The sequence below is a fragment of the Epinephelus moara genome, chromosome 6, assembly GCF_006386435.1.
Source record: "Epinephelus moara isolate mb chromosome 6, YSFRI_EMoa_1.0, whole genome shotgun sequence".
In the NCBI taxonomy this organism is placed as follows: domain Eukaryota; kingdom Metazoa; phylum Chordata; class Actinopteri; order Perciformes; family Serranidae; genus Epinephelus; species Epinephelus moara.
The window spans coordinates 33,951,740-33,967,040 of NC_065511.1; the positions used below are offsets into that span (position 1 = coordinate 33,951,740).

The 15,301-nt window shown below is 43.6% G+C and overlaps 2 protein-coding genes across 5 annotated transcripts in view; one reads left to right on the forward strand and one right to left on the reverse strand.

The window, feature by feature from the left end:
- Positions 1 to 163: 163 nt before the first annotated feature.
- On the forward strand, positions 164 to 14,592 carry tex10 (testis expressed 10). 2 transcript variants are annotated; one of them, XM_050047289.1, is made up of 16 exons: positions 164 to 251; positions 821 to 1,024; positions 1,130 to 1,317; positions 1,408 to 1,737; positions 1,822 to 2,019; positions 2,151 to 2,403; positions 2,489 to 2,601; positions 3,420 to 3,667; positions 3,899 to 4,034; positions 4,485 to 4,654; positions 6,635 to 6,812; positions 8,627 to 8,843; positions 11,486 to 11,566; positions 11,722 to 11,906; positions 12,542 to 12,752; positions 14,065 to 14,592. In XM_050047289.1, the coding sequence occupies exons 2-16, from the start codon at positions 842 to 844 to the stop codon at positions 14,185 to 14,187; spliced, it is 2,814 nt and encodes a 937-aa protein (XP_049903246.1). In that variant the 5' UTR covers positions 164 to 251; positions 821 to 841; the 3' UTR covers positions 14,188 to 14,592. The 2 variants fall into 2 exon arrangements, with proteins under 2 accessions (XP_049903246.1, XP_049903245.1); XM_050047288.1 differs by lacking the exon at positions 164 to 251 and adding an exon at positions 267 to 569.
- Positions 14,391 to 15,301, reverse strand: part of invs (inversin) — a 31,943-nt gene continuing 31,032 nt past the window's right edge. For 2 of the 3 annotated variants that reach the window (XM_050047286.1, XM_050047284.1), the window contains exon 19: positions 14,588 to 15,288. In XM_050047286.1, the coding sequence (XP_049903243.1) occupies positions 15,173 to 15,288 (116 nt within the window). In that variant the 3' untranslated portion in view covers positions 14,588 to 15,172. Of the gene's footprint in view, positions 14,517 to 14,587; positions 15,289 to 15,301 lie in introns of those variants that run through there. The other variant, XM_050047287.1, reaches the window with a different exon arrangement.

A 15,301-nucleotide genomic window follows, 5' to 3' on the forward strand; every position in this document is an offset into this window, starting at 1 on the left:
GAAATTTTAACTATTTTATAACAAAACCCAAAAGCAACCTCATAAAAATGTGAGTAAAATTGAGTCACATCAAATCGTTCAGTTTTGGTTTTTATAATATTCAAATTGTTATTTTTATTTTTATTTTATTTACTAATTATCGAAATATTTTACAGGCACTTGTGTGGACAACTATGCCAAGACGTTCGTTTTGTACACCGGGGTTTACCGTTACACTTTGCTGGAGGGAAATTAAACAAGATATCGAAAACGTAAATTATTTTCAGGACTAATTTGTATTTTATTCACTTTTATTACACGTATGTGTGCTTGGGCATATTTGAAGCGTCTACAGAGTCCCAGTTAAATAGATTTTATGTTTTAAGCCCCGCAGCAGTTGTGCGCTGAACATATAACGAGACTGTACACAGAGTTTGAGGACCCAAGCTATCAACACGAGATAGAAAACTGAATATTTTCTTTTTTTATATATGTGTACTGATAATTGTTAGCAGGGTGCTACTCACTCCGAGTGAGTGTTTGATGCTGTATAATATTCTGACTGTAACAACCAAGACTTTTTTCCTGTGGTGAGTAAAATAAAGAACAGCGAGACAACGAGACAGTTAGCTACAAGCTATCTGTCTTAGCTTAGGTGCAGTTATTGTGCCTCTGTGGATTAAGCTCCCCTGGTTTGATTATTCGGAGTAAAAGCTGAAAACAAAATTTATGTTATCATATTTGACCCGCCATGTTAAAACGTGCCTGTGGCCAGTGTGATTCTTAATGAAATTAATGCACTCATTCAGTTATCATCTCACCTGCATGTCTGGTTACACAGAGAGCATTGTAGACTGCAGGGATGAAGTCCAAGAAGAAGAAGAGACAGGATGACTTCCAGAAGGTCAAGTTAAAGGTGGGGAAGACGAAGCCCAAAGCTGATAATGCCACCAACACCAACTTTCGCACAAAGGGAATCCATCTAACAGAGCAGCTGAAGAGAGACACAAGTGGCCCCACCACACACAGGCAGCTTGGTATCAATGTAAGCTCTCCATCTGTGTTTACACCTCACTTGCTATCACTACAAATTCATTTTGGGAATACCACAATGTGTCTTTTTTTTCTCTCTTCCATCCTACCTCACCAGGACCTCCTGTCCCAGCTCCACCATTACAATGCCAATGTGAAAAATAGTGCCTTGTTGGGCTTGAGAGAGCTGCTGTCCCTTAATCCCTCTCTGCTAGAGCAGCATCTCTCTCGACTGCTTTCTGAAGTGGCAGCTGTTTTCACAGACAAGGATGGCAATGTTCGTATGGCAGCTACACGAGTGCTCAGGTTAGTGAAGCAACACTGATACAGGAGTACAGCAACACAATAAGTTGCTTTTGTGTCTTATAAACTGTCTAAACTGTGCTCTGCTTTCAGGTTCATTGCACAGTCTGTGCCTGCAGAACGAGTGGCACCATTTTTCCCCCTCCTCAGTGCCCACCTGTCTTGTGCCATGAGCCACATCGAGGCAGGCATCCAGGAGGACGCCATGAAGGTCCTTGATGTGTTGCTGGAACACTACCCTGCTCTGCTAGCAGCACGGCCTGCAGTACTCCTCACTGACTTCCTAGAGTTGATATCTCACAGACAAACTAGCGGAGGAGCCAAGAAAAAGGCCCAGGATGCTAAGGGACGGACCTGGGCACTGTCAGTCAACCCCAGCAGGGCAGTGACTAGTCAGCAGTGGCGACTCTCGGTGCTCCTCAGGTATGGAGGCCATGTACACACAGAATCTGAAGAATTTAATTCTAGCTGCTGCTAACCGTTTGTTTTGTTTCACTTGTGTTTCAGGCTTGGGCGCTTTCTGCAGGCAGTAGTTGAAGAAAGTGATATTTTTGTCCCAACTGAAGGAGTGTTTGGCTCCCGTGAAGAGGGCAGGCTTACACCTCTGCATCTCACCTGGGAAGAGCTCACCTACAGCAGGGTTGGAGTTAAGGTGTATGAGCATTCTGGGGCCAAACCAACTCCACGGTCCACCTTCAAACTCAGGTATGATATCCCTAAGTCCTGTAACCATCAAGAAATACGAATCAGATGGGATTTATATAAACATAACAGATTATCAACTTTGTTTCAGTTGAATTTAATCAATTATTTTATTACATTCTCTCGCTGTGTAGACCAGAAGTGGACCCTGGACCCACAGTGGGTGAGGGTCTGGACTCAGCTGAGGCTGTCCAGAGCTTCGCAGCCACACTGGTGCCTCTTCTACTGGAAGTGTGGGTAGAAGCCAGTACCAGTGACTCTCCTTCAAACACCACAGACGGCGCTCACCTGCTCAGTCCAGATGCCATGTCAGTAATGTTCCAGGTGTTGTCGATTCTGCAGCTGCTGAGAAAATTGGCACCACAGCAGGAGCACCAGGATGCACTGGTGAGACATGGAGAGCGCAAATATCACAAAGCTATTTCTTGTACAAGAAAAGGTTTGCTTAAAAAAATGTCTTGTCTTTGTGTAGGATGCTTGGTTCTACAAAGAATACCTGGGAGATTTTAAGCAGCACTTCATGAAAAACTTTCCCTACGATACTCTGGATACACCCAAACATAAGAAGAAGGTTGATCTCAAAAGGTAAGGAACATCATTGTTAATATCTCAAGCTAACATCCCCCTTCCTTGAAAGGGTAGCTTTGGTATTTTTCAACCTGGACTCTATTTTCCCACATGTTTTTGTCTAAGTGGCTAATCCGAACAACAATTGTGGGAATAGGTCCAGTTCTGAGTGAGACCGTTGCAGTCATCAGCAGCAAAACAGGCTTCAATGTAATCCTTACGGGCAATGAAAGTGCTTGTTTTGGCCTCTGACAGGCTCAGATTACATTAATACACCTTTGCCCCCAAAATGGAACTGGTTCTTTCCGTTTCCTGCACCTAATTTTGACCAGAAATAAATTGGTTCAAAACCTGAAAAGTTGGTTCTCAGCTGGAACCAAAAAATAGCGGTTTTCCTCAACCTGAAGGGCGAACTGTGACGACATCACTGGGTGTCTCATATTCTACAGGTTGGAAAGAGAGGATGGAAAAGGCAACAAGGGAGAATTCAAGTGAGAAATTGTCTGAAAAAGAATGAGCAGTGGTCTCATTATTAGATGGTCTATGCTTGTTTTTGGGGTAAAAAATAACAGAACAAAAGTTTGTGTGTACTCCCAGTGTGTGTTGTGCGATGCCTTCCGTTGATGACGCATCCTTGATAACAATTGTTCCATGCAAAACTGGTGAGAATGTGAGCTGGTTTGCTACATAGCTCCAAAGTTCTGAACTGCTACTACTGAACTAATACTGAAGGGAACTGGTTTAAGAATAAACTAAGCAGGATCTTCTTTTTATACCTACTGTTATGAAGGACTAAACTCACTCTAACTCCTGTGATCCCACTGCCCTTCCTGTAGAAGTAAGCAGAGTGCAGCCGTCCCAGGATTAACAGTGGAGCCTCTGGCCCTTAACATCACACTTTGCCAGGTGATGGTGTCCCTCAGCCAGAGGCAAGGACTCGGTCGAGAGACGGACGGAGACTGGCTGACACCTCTGAGAACGTTTGTGCGAGACACTCTGAGCAGCGGAATGAAACTGAGCTGCAGGCAGCTCCACATGCTGCTGGGTACTGTGTGGAAGATGGTGCTCACACAGAGGAGCAAAAGTAAGCATGTGAGGTGTATTGTGAAAATGTCTGATTTTAATCACATGTAAAAGCATGAATTAAATAAGATTAGAAGCGTTCACTGATATTAATAAGGTGATGTTGACCACAGTACACTCACAAATTTCAATGCATTATAACAAACTTATAGGTCACTAGATTATGAACTAGAAGACATCTTTAAATGTCATTTTGACATTAATATCTGTCTGTGTGTTTGTATTTGCGCAGCAGTGACAGAGGACCTGTTGGCAGCAGTGTACGTCTACTACAAGCAGAGGCACCTGACTCTGCAGACGCGATCTCTGCTGCTGTCTTTCTATAGCAAGCTCTACCTGCAGGAACAAGGACACACACACATAGCGAGGTAACCTCAGTCATTGTTTCAGCATTCGGAAATTTACTGCACTTGTATACAGCTAAATGTACATGTACCTGATTTGTAGGAGAAAACACAATATCCTTGCATAATTGCTTAACAGTCTCGCACAGCCACACTACATCTCACAAGGTCAGCTGGCACTAGCGGTCTGGTTATCTGATCAGATGAATCTGTGAATATTTAGACGAAAACAAAACTCACAATTCCTCGAAACACCCTGAAACCTTGTTAGCAATAATTAAAATGATGCATTGTAGATGTGTATTTTTTAGGTCTGTGTTGATGTAACGAAAATAATGTTTACATATTTATTTGTCTATTTGCAACAGTTAAACATGTGCCTTCTTATCCGGACACATTCCTTACCATAACTGTGGCTACATTTGGTTCACATGCACCTTTATGCATGTTATCCTTCCCTCTGTCTCTCTGAAGGAGTAAGGTGCTGTGTCGTTGGTTGGCATCTCTTCCTGTGCAGTTGTCCCAGCTGGGCCACCGTAACCCTGCTCTCTCTGCACGACTCATCCTGTCCATCCAGGCTGCTGCATCTCGTGGCCACAAAGACCTTCTGAACAGTCTGCAGACACACGCCTGCAGGCTCTATGGTACGCACACTCAAAGGGACAAACAAAGAGACAATGATCAGAGAGAATCTGATATCTTACACAGTCTTGCATAGCCAGACTTGTCTCCACAGTGTTATAGAAAGGTTTGTATCTCTTTAAACCAATCACAAGGGCCCTGGGCAATGCTATGACCAGGATGCAGCGTCCATGCCATTGCAAAATAGTGTCAAGGAGAGAACTTGTTTTGGTGGACCATTTGCACATTGGGCGGTGAGCACAGTCATTAAAATGACTAATCTCTGCCAGACAAAACGCCACAAAAACCAGCAACAAGACAAATGTTGACTGCCTTATTAAATTTTTACTGATAAACCGATAAACATAATTTGATAATCCGTGCCCTAGAGGTGAAGCCTGACTGCACTGTAGCTCTGGAGGAGCTCACTGGACCCAATAAAACCACAGATAATTTGCTACTGTATGTGGCTCTTGCAGAGCATTATCACAACAGGCAGAAGCTTGTGTGAAGCAGTACGGGTCAGTAAATTGGTGAAGTCATGTGCAAATAAACTTAGGCTGATCATTTTTAGAAAATGGATGAACACTGGGCACGGGAGTCTTGGTATTAGATGGACTCTGGGTTATTCCGAGGTGTGTTCACAAGTTGTTTTATGTGTTGTAGATCTTAATAACAATTCACAGAAAGGACAGAGCAGGCATGCCTTATTGCACAATCCAAATCTTTGTCATAACGTGCCATTTTAATAAAGTTAGCTCAGATATTGCTGCTGTTGTTTCCTGTAGTGAAGGGGATTTTGAAAACCTTAACAAGTAGATAGCAAAGGGGCCTAAATAGTCAGCTAATGGCAGGTTTATAGCCACAGTCTACATTCAGTGAGTCAGACTATGTCATATATAATTATTTATATTAGATATAATTATTAGATTTACATCTCAGCCATGCCTGAGAAGTAATTTGTCACCAGCTCGTATGGTACAGATAGCTGATGTTGTACTGATGTGGTTTGAAATGTGCACCTCTGGACTAGTGTGTGTGGGTGTAATATAAAATTGTATGTTTTCTATAGTGTATAATCACCTGAAAATAAGAATCGCTGTGTTCTCGTTACCTTAGAATGAGACAGACTGGCTCTAGACAGGGTCATTTGTGTTTTCACGTTGGCCACGCTAGTTAGCAGCACCTCTGTGACAAGAGCGTTAAAAAACACAGATTATTTTGAACGTGAAACTGCTTTATTCGATGTTTGTTTCGAGGAGGAGAGAAGTTTGAGCTGGTTGCAGTCTGCAGTCCTCACTGCTAGATGCCACTAAATCCCCCTGAATATAACACACTGGACCTTTAAAGGGAGATGCAATAAAAAGCAAGCTTTCTATTAAGATGTGTCTTATTTCCACTACTGAATTAATGAAAAATAAATCTATTGAATACAACACAGAATAAAGCAACAGTGGTCAGATTACCAAAGAGAATAATGTCACTAAGAGAATTATGAACCACAAGTTACTCCGCAGTTTCCCTAGGAGGCAATGTAACTCCATGTTTCCCACCCCATACAACTTTGTATGACTGAACTACAACCGGAGGCTGAAAGCTGTGATAAGCCCGTACACATCCGCTGCTCTGAGGATGGTTTGATAGTTAGGCTGGTGTGTGACAGAGGGGGCCAGGAGAAGAGGAAGGGGGGGTCAGATAGAAACTGACGCAGAGCCAGCAATTCACCATCACAAGACTCCTTTTGTCTGAGGGCTTCTGACATCAGCATGTGCGTCAGAGAAAGACAGAACACCACGCACACACACATTATCTGAGCCCTTACTGTAGTGGCTGTGCCTCTATCTGTGTCTTTTTTTACTGGTCCGAACATAGTCTGGTTTTCCTGGTATCTCTTAAATTTTCTTCGCAGAGCTTCATTTTATATCCCCTGAGGATGTAGGGCAGTGCTGTTTCTGCGCAATTACACATGAAGTGTGCATCTATGTGTCTGTGTGTGTGTGTAGATCCACAGGACGGAGCTGTGGTGCTGTTACCAGCAGAGTCCCAGCAACAAATGGTGCAGCTGCTCTACTTTCTGCCCAAGATGTCCCAGTCTCTTCTGGCCAATTTGAGCTGCTGCTGCACAGCTGGACGATTCTCTGCCGGCCTCGCCGCCTCTCTGATTCGTATCATACACTTCCGGTGAGCTTGTGAACTGTCAAACTCTCGCAGGATGCCACATGACCTCAATTTATTGGCATGTGTGTTTAAGGGGGACACTCTTGTTTTTATATTTTTATTTTATGTAACACAAGTGAAAAGAAATCGAGAGAGGGAGGGAAAAGGAGGCAGGGGTACAGTTCATAATGCATATTAAAATGGAACACCATCCAATGTAAGAACTCCAATGTTATTTCCATGGCCCAGGAAAGTTTGGTCAGTATTTGTGACCATGAGCTACCGTTTCTCAAAAAAGTATAGTAGTCGCACACATCCAAAAACCATTTAAGGTACATGGTGGACCAAAAGATACCAATAAACACACACTGTAGCTCCCTTAAGTGCAGTTTATTAGCACATCCACAAGTGAAGTTTCAACCTAATGCGTCAGACTTGAGAAGAGATGTCAGCACAAGCCATTGACTCAGCCTCAGAATTCCTGAGATCCCAATCTGATTCAGCAACTGTGGGACATGTCGATACCCCTGAGGTACTTCTGATCCTTTGTAGGGCCTTCTTGGTGGTGTCTGGCACCAGGGTGTTGGCAGCTGATCCTTTGAGTCCTGTAGGTTGTGAGGCGGGGTACCAGCACATCCCACAGATGCTTGATCAGATTGGGATCTGGGGAATCTGCAGGTCAGCACCTTGAGCTCTTTGTCACATTCCTCAGGCCAATCCTGAACAGTTTTCGTTGTGTGGCATGGTGCATTGTCCTGCTCGGGGGCCACCGCCATGGGGGGGTGTAATTGATCTGTCCTGGCACTCTCATGAATGTCAGGACCAGAGGTTTCCCAGCAGAACATCGCATTGTAACAAGATGATAGATGTTATTCACTTCACCTGTCAGTGGTTTTAATGTTGCAGCTGATAGGTGTATATGCATGGTCCACTGAAACTGATCCACGCTCCATCCTGCAGGTGTGCCAAGACCCACTTAATTTCAGGTTGGAGGTGTTAAAAGCATGCACACAAGGGGTTAGTAGAAGTAGATTGGGTTTACCTTACATGAAGCCATGAGGAGAGAGATTTTTGACACACTTTCGGAGTCAGTTAAGTGAATTAGGGAGTAGCTGGACACTTGAAGCACCATCAGATGGCAGTATTGCGCTTTCGCAGATGAACTCCTGACATATAATTGTTCCTGCCTGTTGACAGGTGCTGATGTGGATGCCCTGTATGTTTGATATCCAACCTACGGGTGACAATGAAAGTCATTTTTAAATTTGTATATTCTGTTACACACAGCTTACCTCTCCCTGTAGTGCTGTGTGTATCTACATGCATCTGTATGTCTGCTTGTGTCAGTAAGGCAGTGTTATATAAATTGAGGAGAGGCAGTGCTGAGCTCAGATGGGATGGGATGTGTGTGTAATGGGTATGATACAAAGAGCTCTTTGGGAGGCTGGAATGCAAAGTCGTCATGAAGTATTGAGAAGACAGTTCTGTGTGCATGTGCCTCCCGGGCTTCACAAAACACACTTGTTATTCACTCACATTTTCTACTGTTACAGTTCTTTCCTCCCCTCGGGACAAGGAAGGATTTTTCACAAATGTGTTTCTGTGAACTATTGTTCTCAATGTGCTGCTTTCACAAATCAGGGCATCATGATTAGTCCCATGAAAAGTGATGAGGAATGCGTTAGCAGGATTTTTTATGGTTTGGAAATAAGTTGTATAAAAGTGTAAAATTCTGAAAATTCAAAAATTACGAGCTTTAAAAATGCTTGTGGCTTTCCAGCTTTGGGTGTTACGCAGATTTTGAGTCGACAGTTGTGTTCACTTGTTGTGTTCTCCAGGTCGTCTCTGAGCGGCTGGTCGGTAGGGAGCCAGGAAGCGGCTGTGCAGGACGCGGACTACCTCAGCTTCTTGTTCTCCACCCTGACGGGCTTCTCGTCCGACAAGCTCGCCACCCTGCAGGAGGACGAGAGCGCCCTGCCTCCCTCCCCTCTCTCACCTCTCAGCCTCTACCCCACCTTGCTGGAGCAGTTCACACACCACTGGGATGTTGTTGAGGTGCGTTCACTGCACACGCTTTTACCATAGTTTCTCTAAACCTCACATACATTCTAACTCATACCAAAGCCACTGCCAATCAGAAAGACTTGGACGCGACACTGAAAATGAATCTAGAAGGGAGTTGGTGAACGAAGAGGAAGAAAAGGCATTGTTTTGAAAATTGAAAAGTGTTGATATTCTGGACACAGCTGTGGTCTTTCAGTCCCCCTCTGGTCTCTGTCTGTCTCTCACATAGAGCTCAGAGGGTGGAAGCTTTATCGTGGCACTACGGCTGAGAGGGGGAACCTTTATCGCGTTGCGCAGGTTGGAGATGCGTGGTTATCGGGCATAGTGGATATGCACAAATGCTAATGAGAGCCCATGGCATGATGGGAGTGTGACATTTCTGCACAGAAATTACAGTTAACGTTACTGTGCCCCGGGGCAAGTGTGTGTGAGTGTGTGAGCAAGTGGGGGGCTTATAATCACTAATTCAGCTCCTCAATTAAGCCCTCAGATCCTGCCTCTCTCATCTCCCTGTCTGAGTCAATCACAGGCAAGTGGCGGGAAGGAGGAGGGAGGGGACACGCGGTGGCGAGGGCGGGGGGGCATTAAGGGACGGACTGTGTCAACTCTGGTTCGACTAATGAGACGGGATTGTTTTTAATGACGGCGAGAATGCCAACAGGTGCACCGTTCTGACACACACTGGCTCGCCACTCACTCCTGCACTTCAGCACGCACACACACCTCAATGTGATAAAAGCTAATGAGAAATTTGATTTGGATTTGAAGTTAATGAGGAAAAGCTGAGGGTTATTTTTCACTTTTAAAAAGTTTGTGGCGGCTTTATTGGCTTGAAATCCATCTTGTCTCCCCGACAAGAATGAAATTTAGGTGCTGTTTAGCGACTCTTTCCTGTGGTTACAAAAAAGTGAAGGCCTCACTCCATCCAGAGAGGAATGTAGAAATACTCTGGTGTTCTTTATGAGCTGTAGGGCTCTTTTTATTTACAGCAGCAGTGTTGTTTGTCTGATGAAAGCAGGTTAGAGCTGTTTGAGACCAATTTTTACTTAATGTTCTCTTTTAGGGTTTCTCTGTAATATCTTTACTGCTGTTTCATTTCACCATCCTACCACTGATTTTCTACATAAATCTCTGTTGGAGAAGATTTCTTAATTTTCCAATGCATCAGCTCGAAGGATGGAAATGAAAAAAATGGAATTGGTGAATTTGGCCAACCCACCACGGTGGAGGGTAAACAAAGGGGGCATTTAACCCCGTTTTAAAGAAAAGTATTATCATGAAATACATACTACATAAATATTTTTGTAGCTGAACTTGTGCTAAATACAATAAGTCATGTGAGTTGGAACATTAGAGAGTGCCAAAATGATTGCAGTACTCTGAGGCCCCTCAGTCTCCAGAGGGTTAACAGAACTGAATTGCTCCGTCTAAAGGCTGCATGAAAGCAGCGGGGACAAGGAGTTGGGCTCCAGTTTGTCTCCTCTTTGTCTTGGTGATCGTCACATCTGGGTGTTGCAGTCGTTGAATGTGCGTTAACACGTTGGTGTTCACATTTACAACATCCCCTCCAACAGTGGAGCAATGCCAACACACCATCCTAGTCTTAGACACAATTCTTGCTCCTTTGCTGTTGTAGCTGACCAGGAACCCGAGGACGGGTCTTTTTCATTTGTGCTCGTCATGGTGTGAATGATTCACACGCCAGTCTGCTTGTTGAGCTAACCTCAGCATATGGTGCTAACAGCCTACAGCTAGAGGTTCCCAGGCAAACTCATGCATCAATCTACGAACCATCCCTGCCATCCAGCTGTGGCATTTTTATGGGAAAGATGTGTATTAGTTGTTGTGTTCCTTAGGATTAGTACAATTCAGAATCCAAAAGCCACTATTGCTTGCAATCCTGATCAGCTGTCATTACCTGACATAACACATCTGTATGGAAATGGAGACCAACAGGGTTTGGGCTGGTGTATCGGTAACTCCATGACAGTATTTGAAAGTTATCCCCAGAATTGTGACAGAAACTCAAACTTGATACAACACAGTCCCAACTTCAGAAGCCCAAAGAAAATAAGACATAGTGTAGTTCGAATTTTTAGAAACACTTTTTATAGTCCACGGCAGAGTTCAAGATTTAAACTAAAAATCAGACTATAAAACCTTTCACTGCCTCTCATTCATATGTGTCAGTTAGGGTTACACAATGGAGCACTCAGGGTCTGACACATTCAGTTCTGTAAACATCTCAGTGATTCGTCAGCTTTACTTAAATAAATGTTTATTTTGTATCAAACCACATAGCCTGACATTAATTATAGTTGGGATCTACTGTGGTAAATGTTGACATGGATATTTATTGTTATTTGTCATGTATACACAGACATTTTAGAGAATTTACGGTCATGAAAATTTGCCTCAGAGCCATGGAAAAGTCATGGAAATTTCTTGGTAAAAAAAAAAAATGTGAGCACTCTCTCTGTCTTAAATCTTACAACTGGAAGCAGGAAGTACTGTGGTTACACTGAATTACTAAAATTAAAGTCTTTCTTTCACACTTGTTCGCAGAATGTCTATGAAGGAATTCTGTGGAAGAAGCTGATTTGATATGAAATTGTTGCTTGTATAATTCACAGGAAGTCTGCCACTGTCTGGAAACTCTGGGTTCAAAGTCCCAGTGCTTTGACATCTTACAAAATGGCATTTGCAAATACCTGGTAAGAAACGGTTTTCATTAAGCAGGAAATGATGTTGATGATTTATCTATCATGTAGTGCTCATTTCAGTCTAAGCTCTACTGCTGTTGTCTTCCTTTGAAAACATGATACTGAATAAACATCCTGTATCTGTTTTGTGTGTGTGTGTGTCTCAGACCAACTTAGGGGTGGTGCCTGACAGTATGGCTGCCGGGCTGCTCAGAGCTGTTTCCAGGTTACTGGACCTGTCTGTTCTGCCCATTGAGCCTGTGCTGCGCTTCTTGTCTCAGTGCTGCCTCAGCCTGCTGTCTTTGCTCATCACCCTGCAGCAGGAGTTACCTGCTGAAACCAACCACAAAAGGTGCGTGTGTTGAATGACTACAGCTAGGGATACACCGATATATCAGCCAAACATTGGTGTTGGCCGATACTTGCTTTGTCGACTGCCATCGGCCTGTCGGCAAATGAGATGACGCTCACAGATGGCAGTGGCCAATTTTTTTCCATTATGTCACATTAATTTTATGCAAGCTAGAAATAGAAAACATTTTGGGACAAACACATCTTTCCTAGGACGCCCTCGGGACAGAAAAAAGGCAGTAAACTTCATTATCGATATGTCCCAGGATTCACCCTATTTTTTCTATGATAAAGCTACATTGTGAAAAACAAGTCCATGTTTACATGAACAGGAGGAGAACGAGTTAACGTTAGACGTTAGCAGCTAGTGGCCGGAACAAACAACTAACTGAGGTTGTATTGAGTTACACTGTGATTCGTTCAAGCTTTATTCAGTAAAAATGAGTATTGGGTGAAGGTAAATTATGTTAACCCATTGGCCAAATTATAATTTTAAACATTAGTATCGGTGCATCCTTAACTACAACCCTTTGATCTGAGTTTCAGATCTTGACCTCAATAGGAGCACTTTGCAGTTATCAGGCGATGAAGATTTACAACAGTTGGGTTTAAAACATTTTTGTGTCACATTTGCAGGGAGGCAATATGGGGTGCTTGTGTGTCAGCATTGAGCACCGTCCCTCGCCTGCTGCGGATGGTTCTGCAGTTAATGCGCATTGGAGATCTGAGTGAGGAGGAGCTTCCGCAGCTCGGACAGGTCCTGTCGATGCTGCTGCAGCACACGCCGCTCCACAACCAGCTGCTGGCCAACGCTGCTCTGCTGCAAGAGATCATCCAACACCTCACGGTAAACGCAGCTCAGACAGGACATTCACAGGGATGGTTTTAAGGCTACACTACAGTTTGTATAGTATGGTAGGACTGGGAATCAGTGCATTATAACTTGTTAAGATAAAAGACCGAAGTATCGAAACTTCTCCAGCCAAACGATACCTGCCTTTGAATGTTTTGTACCCAGATCTGGAAAAAGATGTGTATGATTTTGCACGCCAATCACCGCAAGTGTTCTTCCATTTACTGCAACATGTGATTGGCCCACTACTGCAGCAGCTACAACCCATACAGTTTGTGGTTGAGTGTGGTGTGTTCAATGGAGTTGGTAGTTCAGTGCTCTGAGATGCCACCTGGCCATGGTCTAAAGTATGGTCATATGATGTGCCTGTGGTGTCTGGTGGCATTTTACACAATTGAATGCTCATGTTCAGACGACTGGTATCTAATTAAGTAGAAAAAAGGTATCAAAGTAAAGTACTCTGTTGGTATAGGTTTCACCTTAAAGTAATCCTTCACCTACAAAATTACCACTTGTAAATTAGTCATGCTGTGTTACCTTGAATTTGGGAATAAAACTTTGTTTTTCTTGCATGCCGCCACAGAAAATGGTGAACATACTGATTTATTGATTGATTATGGACCACATTTCAATTTTCAATTTTATTTACAAAGCCCAATATCACAAATCACAATTTGCCTCAGAGGGCTTTACAGCATACGATATCCCTCTGTCCTTTTGGCCCTCAAGAGGGGAAAACTCCCCCCAAAAAAACAGTACTGAGCATACGACTGGATAAATGAGACTTGGATTATACCGCACCAGTTGTGTGTGAGAGGCAGTGGGAGTCTGGAGTGCAGAGTCTGCATGTTCTCTCTATGTCAGCCTCCCAAACCATGTCAGCGTGGGCCTTCTCTGGATACTCCAGCTCCCTCCCACAATCCAAAGACATGCAGGCTAGGTGACTCTAAATTCCCCATAGGTGTGAATGGTTGTCTGTCCCTGAGATAATTTGGCAACCTATCCAGGGGTGTACCCTGCCCTTTAATCAATGTCAGCTGGGATAGGCTGCAGCCCCTCCACGACTGCGAGTTAATTCTGTGAGATGGTTCATAAAAGGATGTTTGGAACATGGTCCCCAATTAATCAATAAATCAAAATGTTCGGTGTTTTCAGGGTTCAGGGTAACATGGTATGACTAATACACATATAAATGGTTATTTTCTGGGTTAAGAATTCCTGTAAGCGTACTGTTATCATCATTTTCGTCACTGTATGTAGAGATAATGTATGTTAACTTGTCATGATTTCTCTCTGTGTGTTTCAGAGGTATTCCCGGGGTGCGACCAGGGAGCAGTGGTTGACAGACTTACTCTACTGTTACAGCGTCACCGTGGCTCACGGCTCTTCGGCTCGCCGTGGAAACATGGGCCTTCGAGACATGTACTGACCGACACACCCACCAGACCGGCACCTGGTGTGTTGCTCAGTTCCCCCTCTCAAACATCTCACAGTGACTTTGACAAAACACTCACAGAGCACAAACGCGATGAGTTCATACCACAAAACCTTCAGACAGGAATACAGTGGAGTGACATGTTTTTTAATTGTGACAGTGAAAACTCCACATTCTTGTTTCGTGAACTTCAGTTTGTTTTTTCTGTCTTAAGCTGCCTCTTCATTGCTTCATTGTTGGCCTGGTAATTGTTTGTCCCCCTTTTGCCTCTTTGGATTGTTGCTGCCAAACGTTGTCCAGTGCTTTCTGAAAGAGCCTAGCGACTTTTGATTTACAAAAATGAAACAGTAAAAAAAAAAAAAGAAAAAGCAAAATAAAGTTAAATCCAAGTGCGCTGTGTTTTGTGTCAATTTTTATTTTATTTCATATAATACAATAAAAACAACAAGAAATTGAGGTACATCTAAAATTATACATGATGGATTATTTTTTGCAAATGTATAGTAAAGTAAAAAACTGCAGAGTAGAGAAATACATCTTTCTCTTGAGAGGTAAAGCACTTAGAAACCAGACTGTTGTGTAGAAAGTAACTGTGTGTGTGTGTGTGTGTGTGTGTGTGTGTGTCCGTGGCTGCAGGTGGGCTATCTGTATGACCGGCTGTTGATAGACTGCCTCATTCTCCACAACAGGAGGAAAGGTTATCTCAGTGTGTGTGCGAGAGCGACGGAGAACGAGGGAGATGGCGTGTGTATGTGTTCCTTCCACAATGGATGAAAGGTTATCTTTTACACACACCATTTTCTGTAGACTTAACCCCACCCTGTGAGGTCATGGCTCTGATGTCATATGGCTTAATTTTAGAACGCTCGCCACATTGAGCGAACAATGTGTAAAGTAATTCTATAGAGGAGAGGCCGCCAGCCAGCTGAGAAAACATCAAAGAACATATGAAAGTGTGCGCGTGTGCGTGTGTGTGGCTTCAATGTTTTCCCCGGCCTCTGGTCCCCTGTCCAGCACTATGTGGTCTCAAGTGGTAAGAGTACTGCCGGGCTTGATTCACGGCATCGGTCAGGTGCACGCAGTCTATACCGCTCACTGTAGAATAAGC

What these genes read in the sequence shown, in the direction of transcription:
- tex10 (XM_050047289.1), top strand. Translation starts at nt 842, where the DNA reads ATGAAGTCCAAGAAGAAGAAGAGACAGGATGACTTCCAGAAGGTCAAG. An exon ending in ACAGGCAGCTTGGTATCAAT is followed by an intron (nt 1,025 to 1,129) that starts GTAAGCTCTCCA and finishes CTACCTCACCAG; the next exon opens with GACCTCCTGTCCCAGCTCCA. An exon ending in GCTCACACAGAGGAGCAAAA is followed by an intron (nt 3,668 to 3,898) that starts GTAAGCATGTGA and finishes GTATTTGCGCAG; the next exon opens with CAGTGACAGAGGACCTGTTG.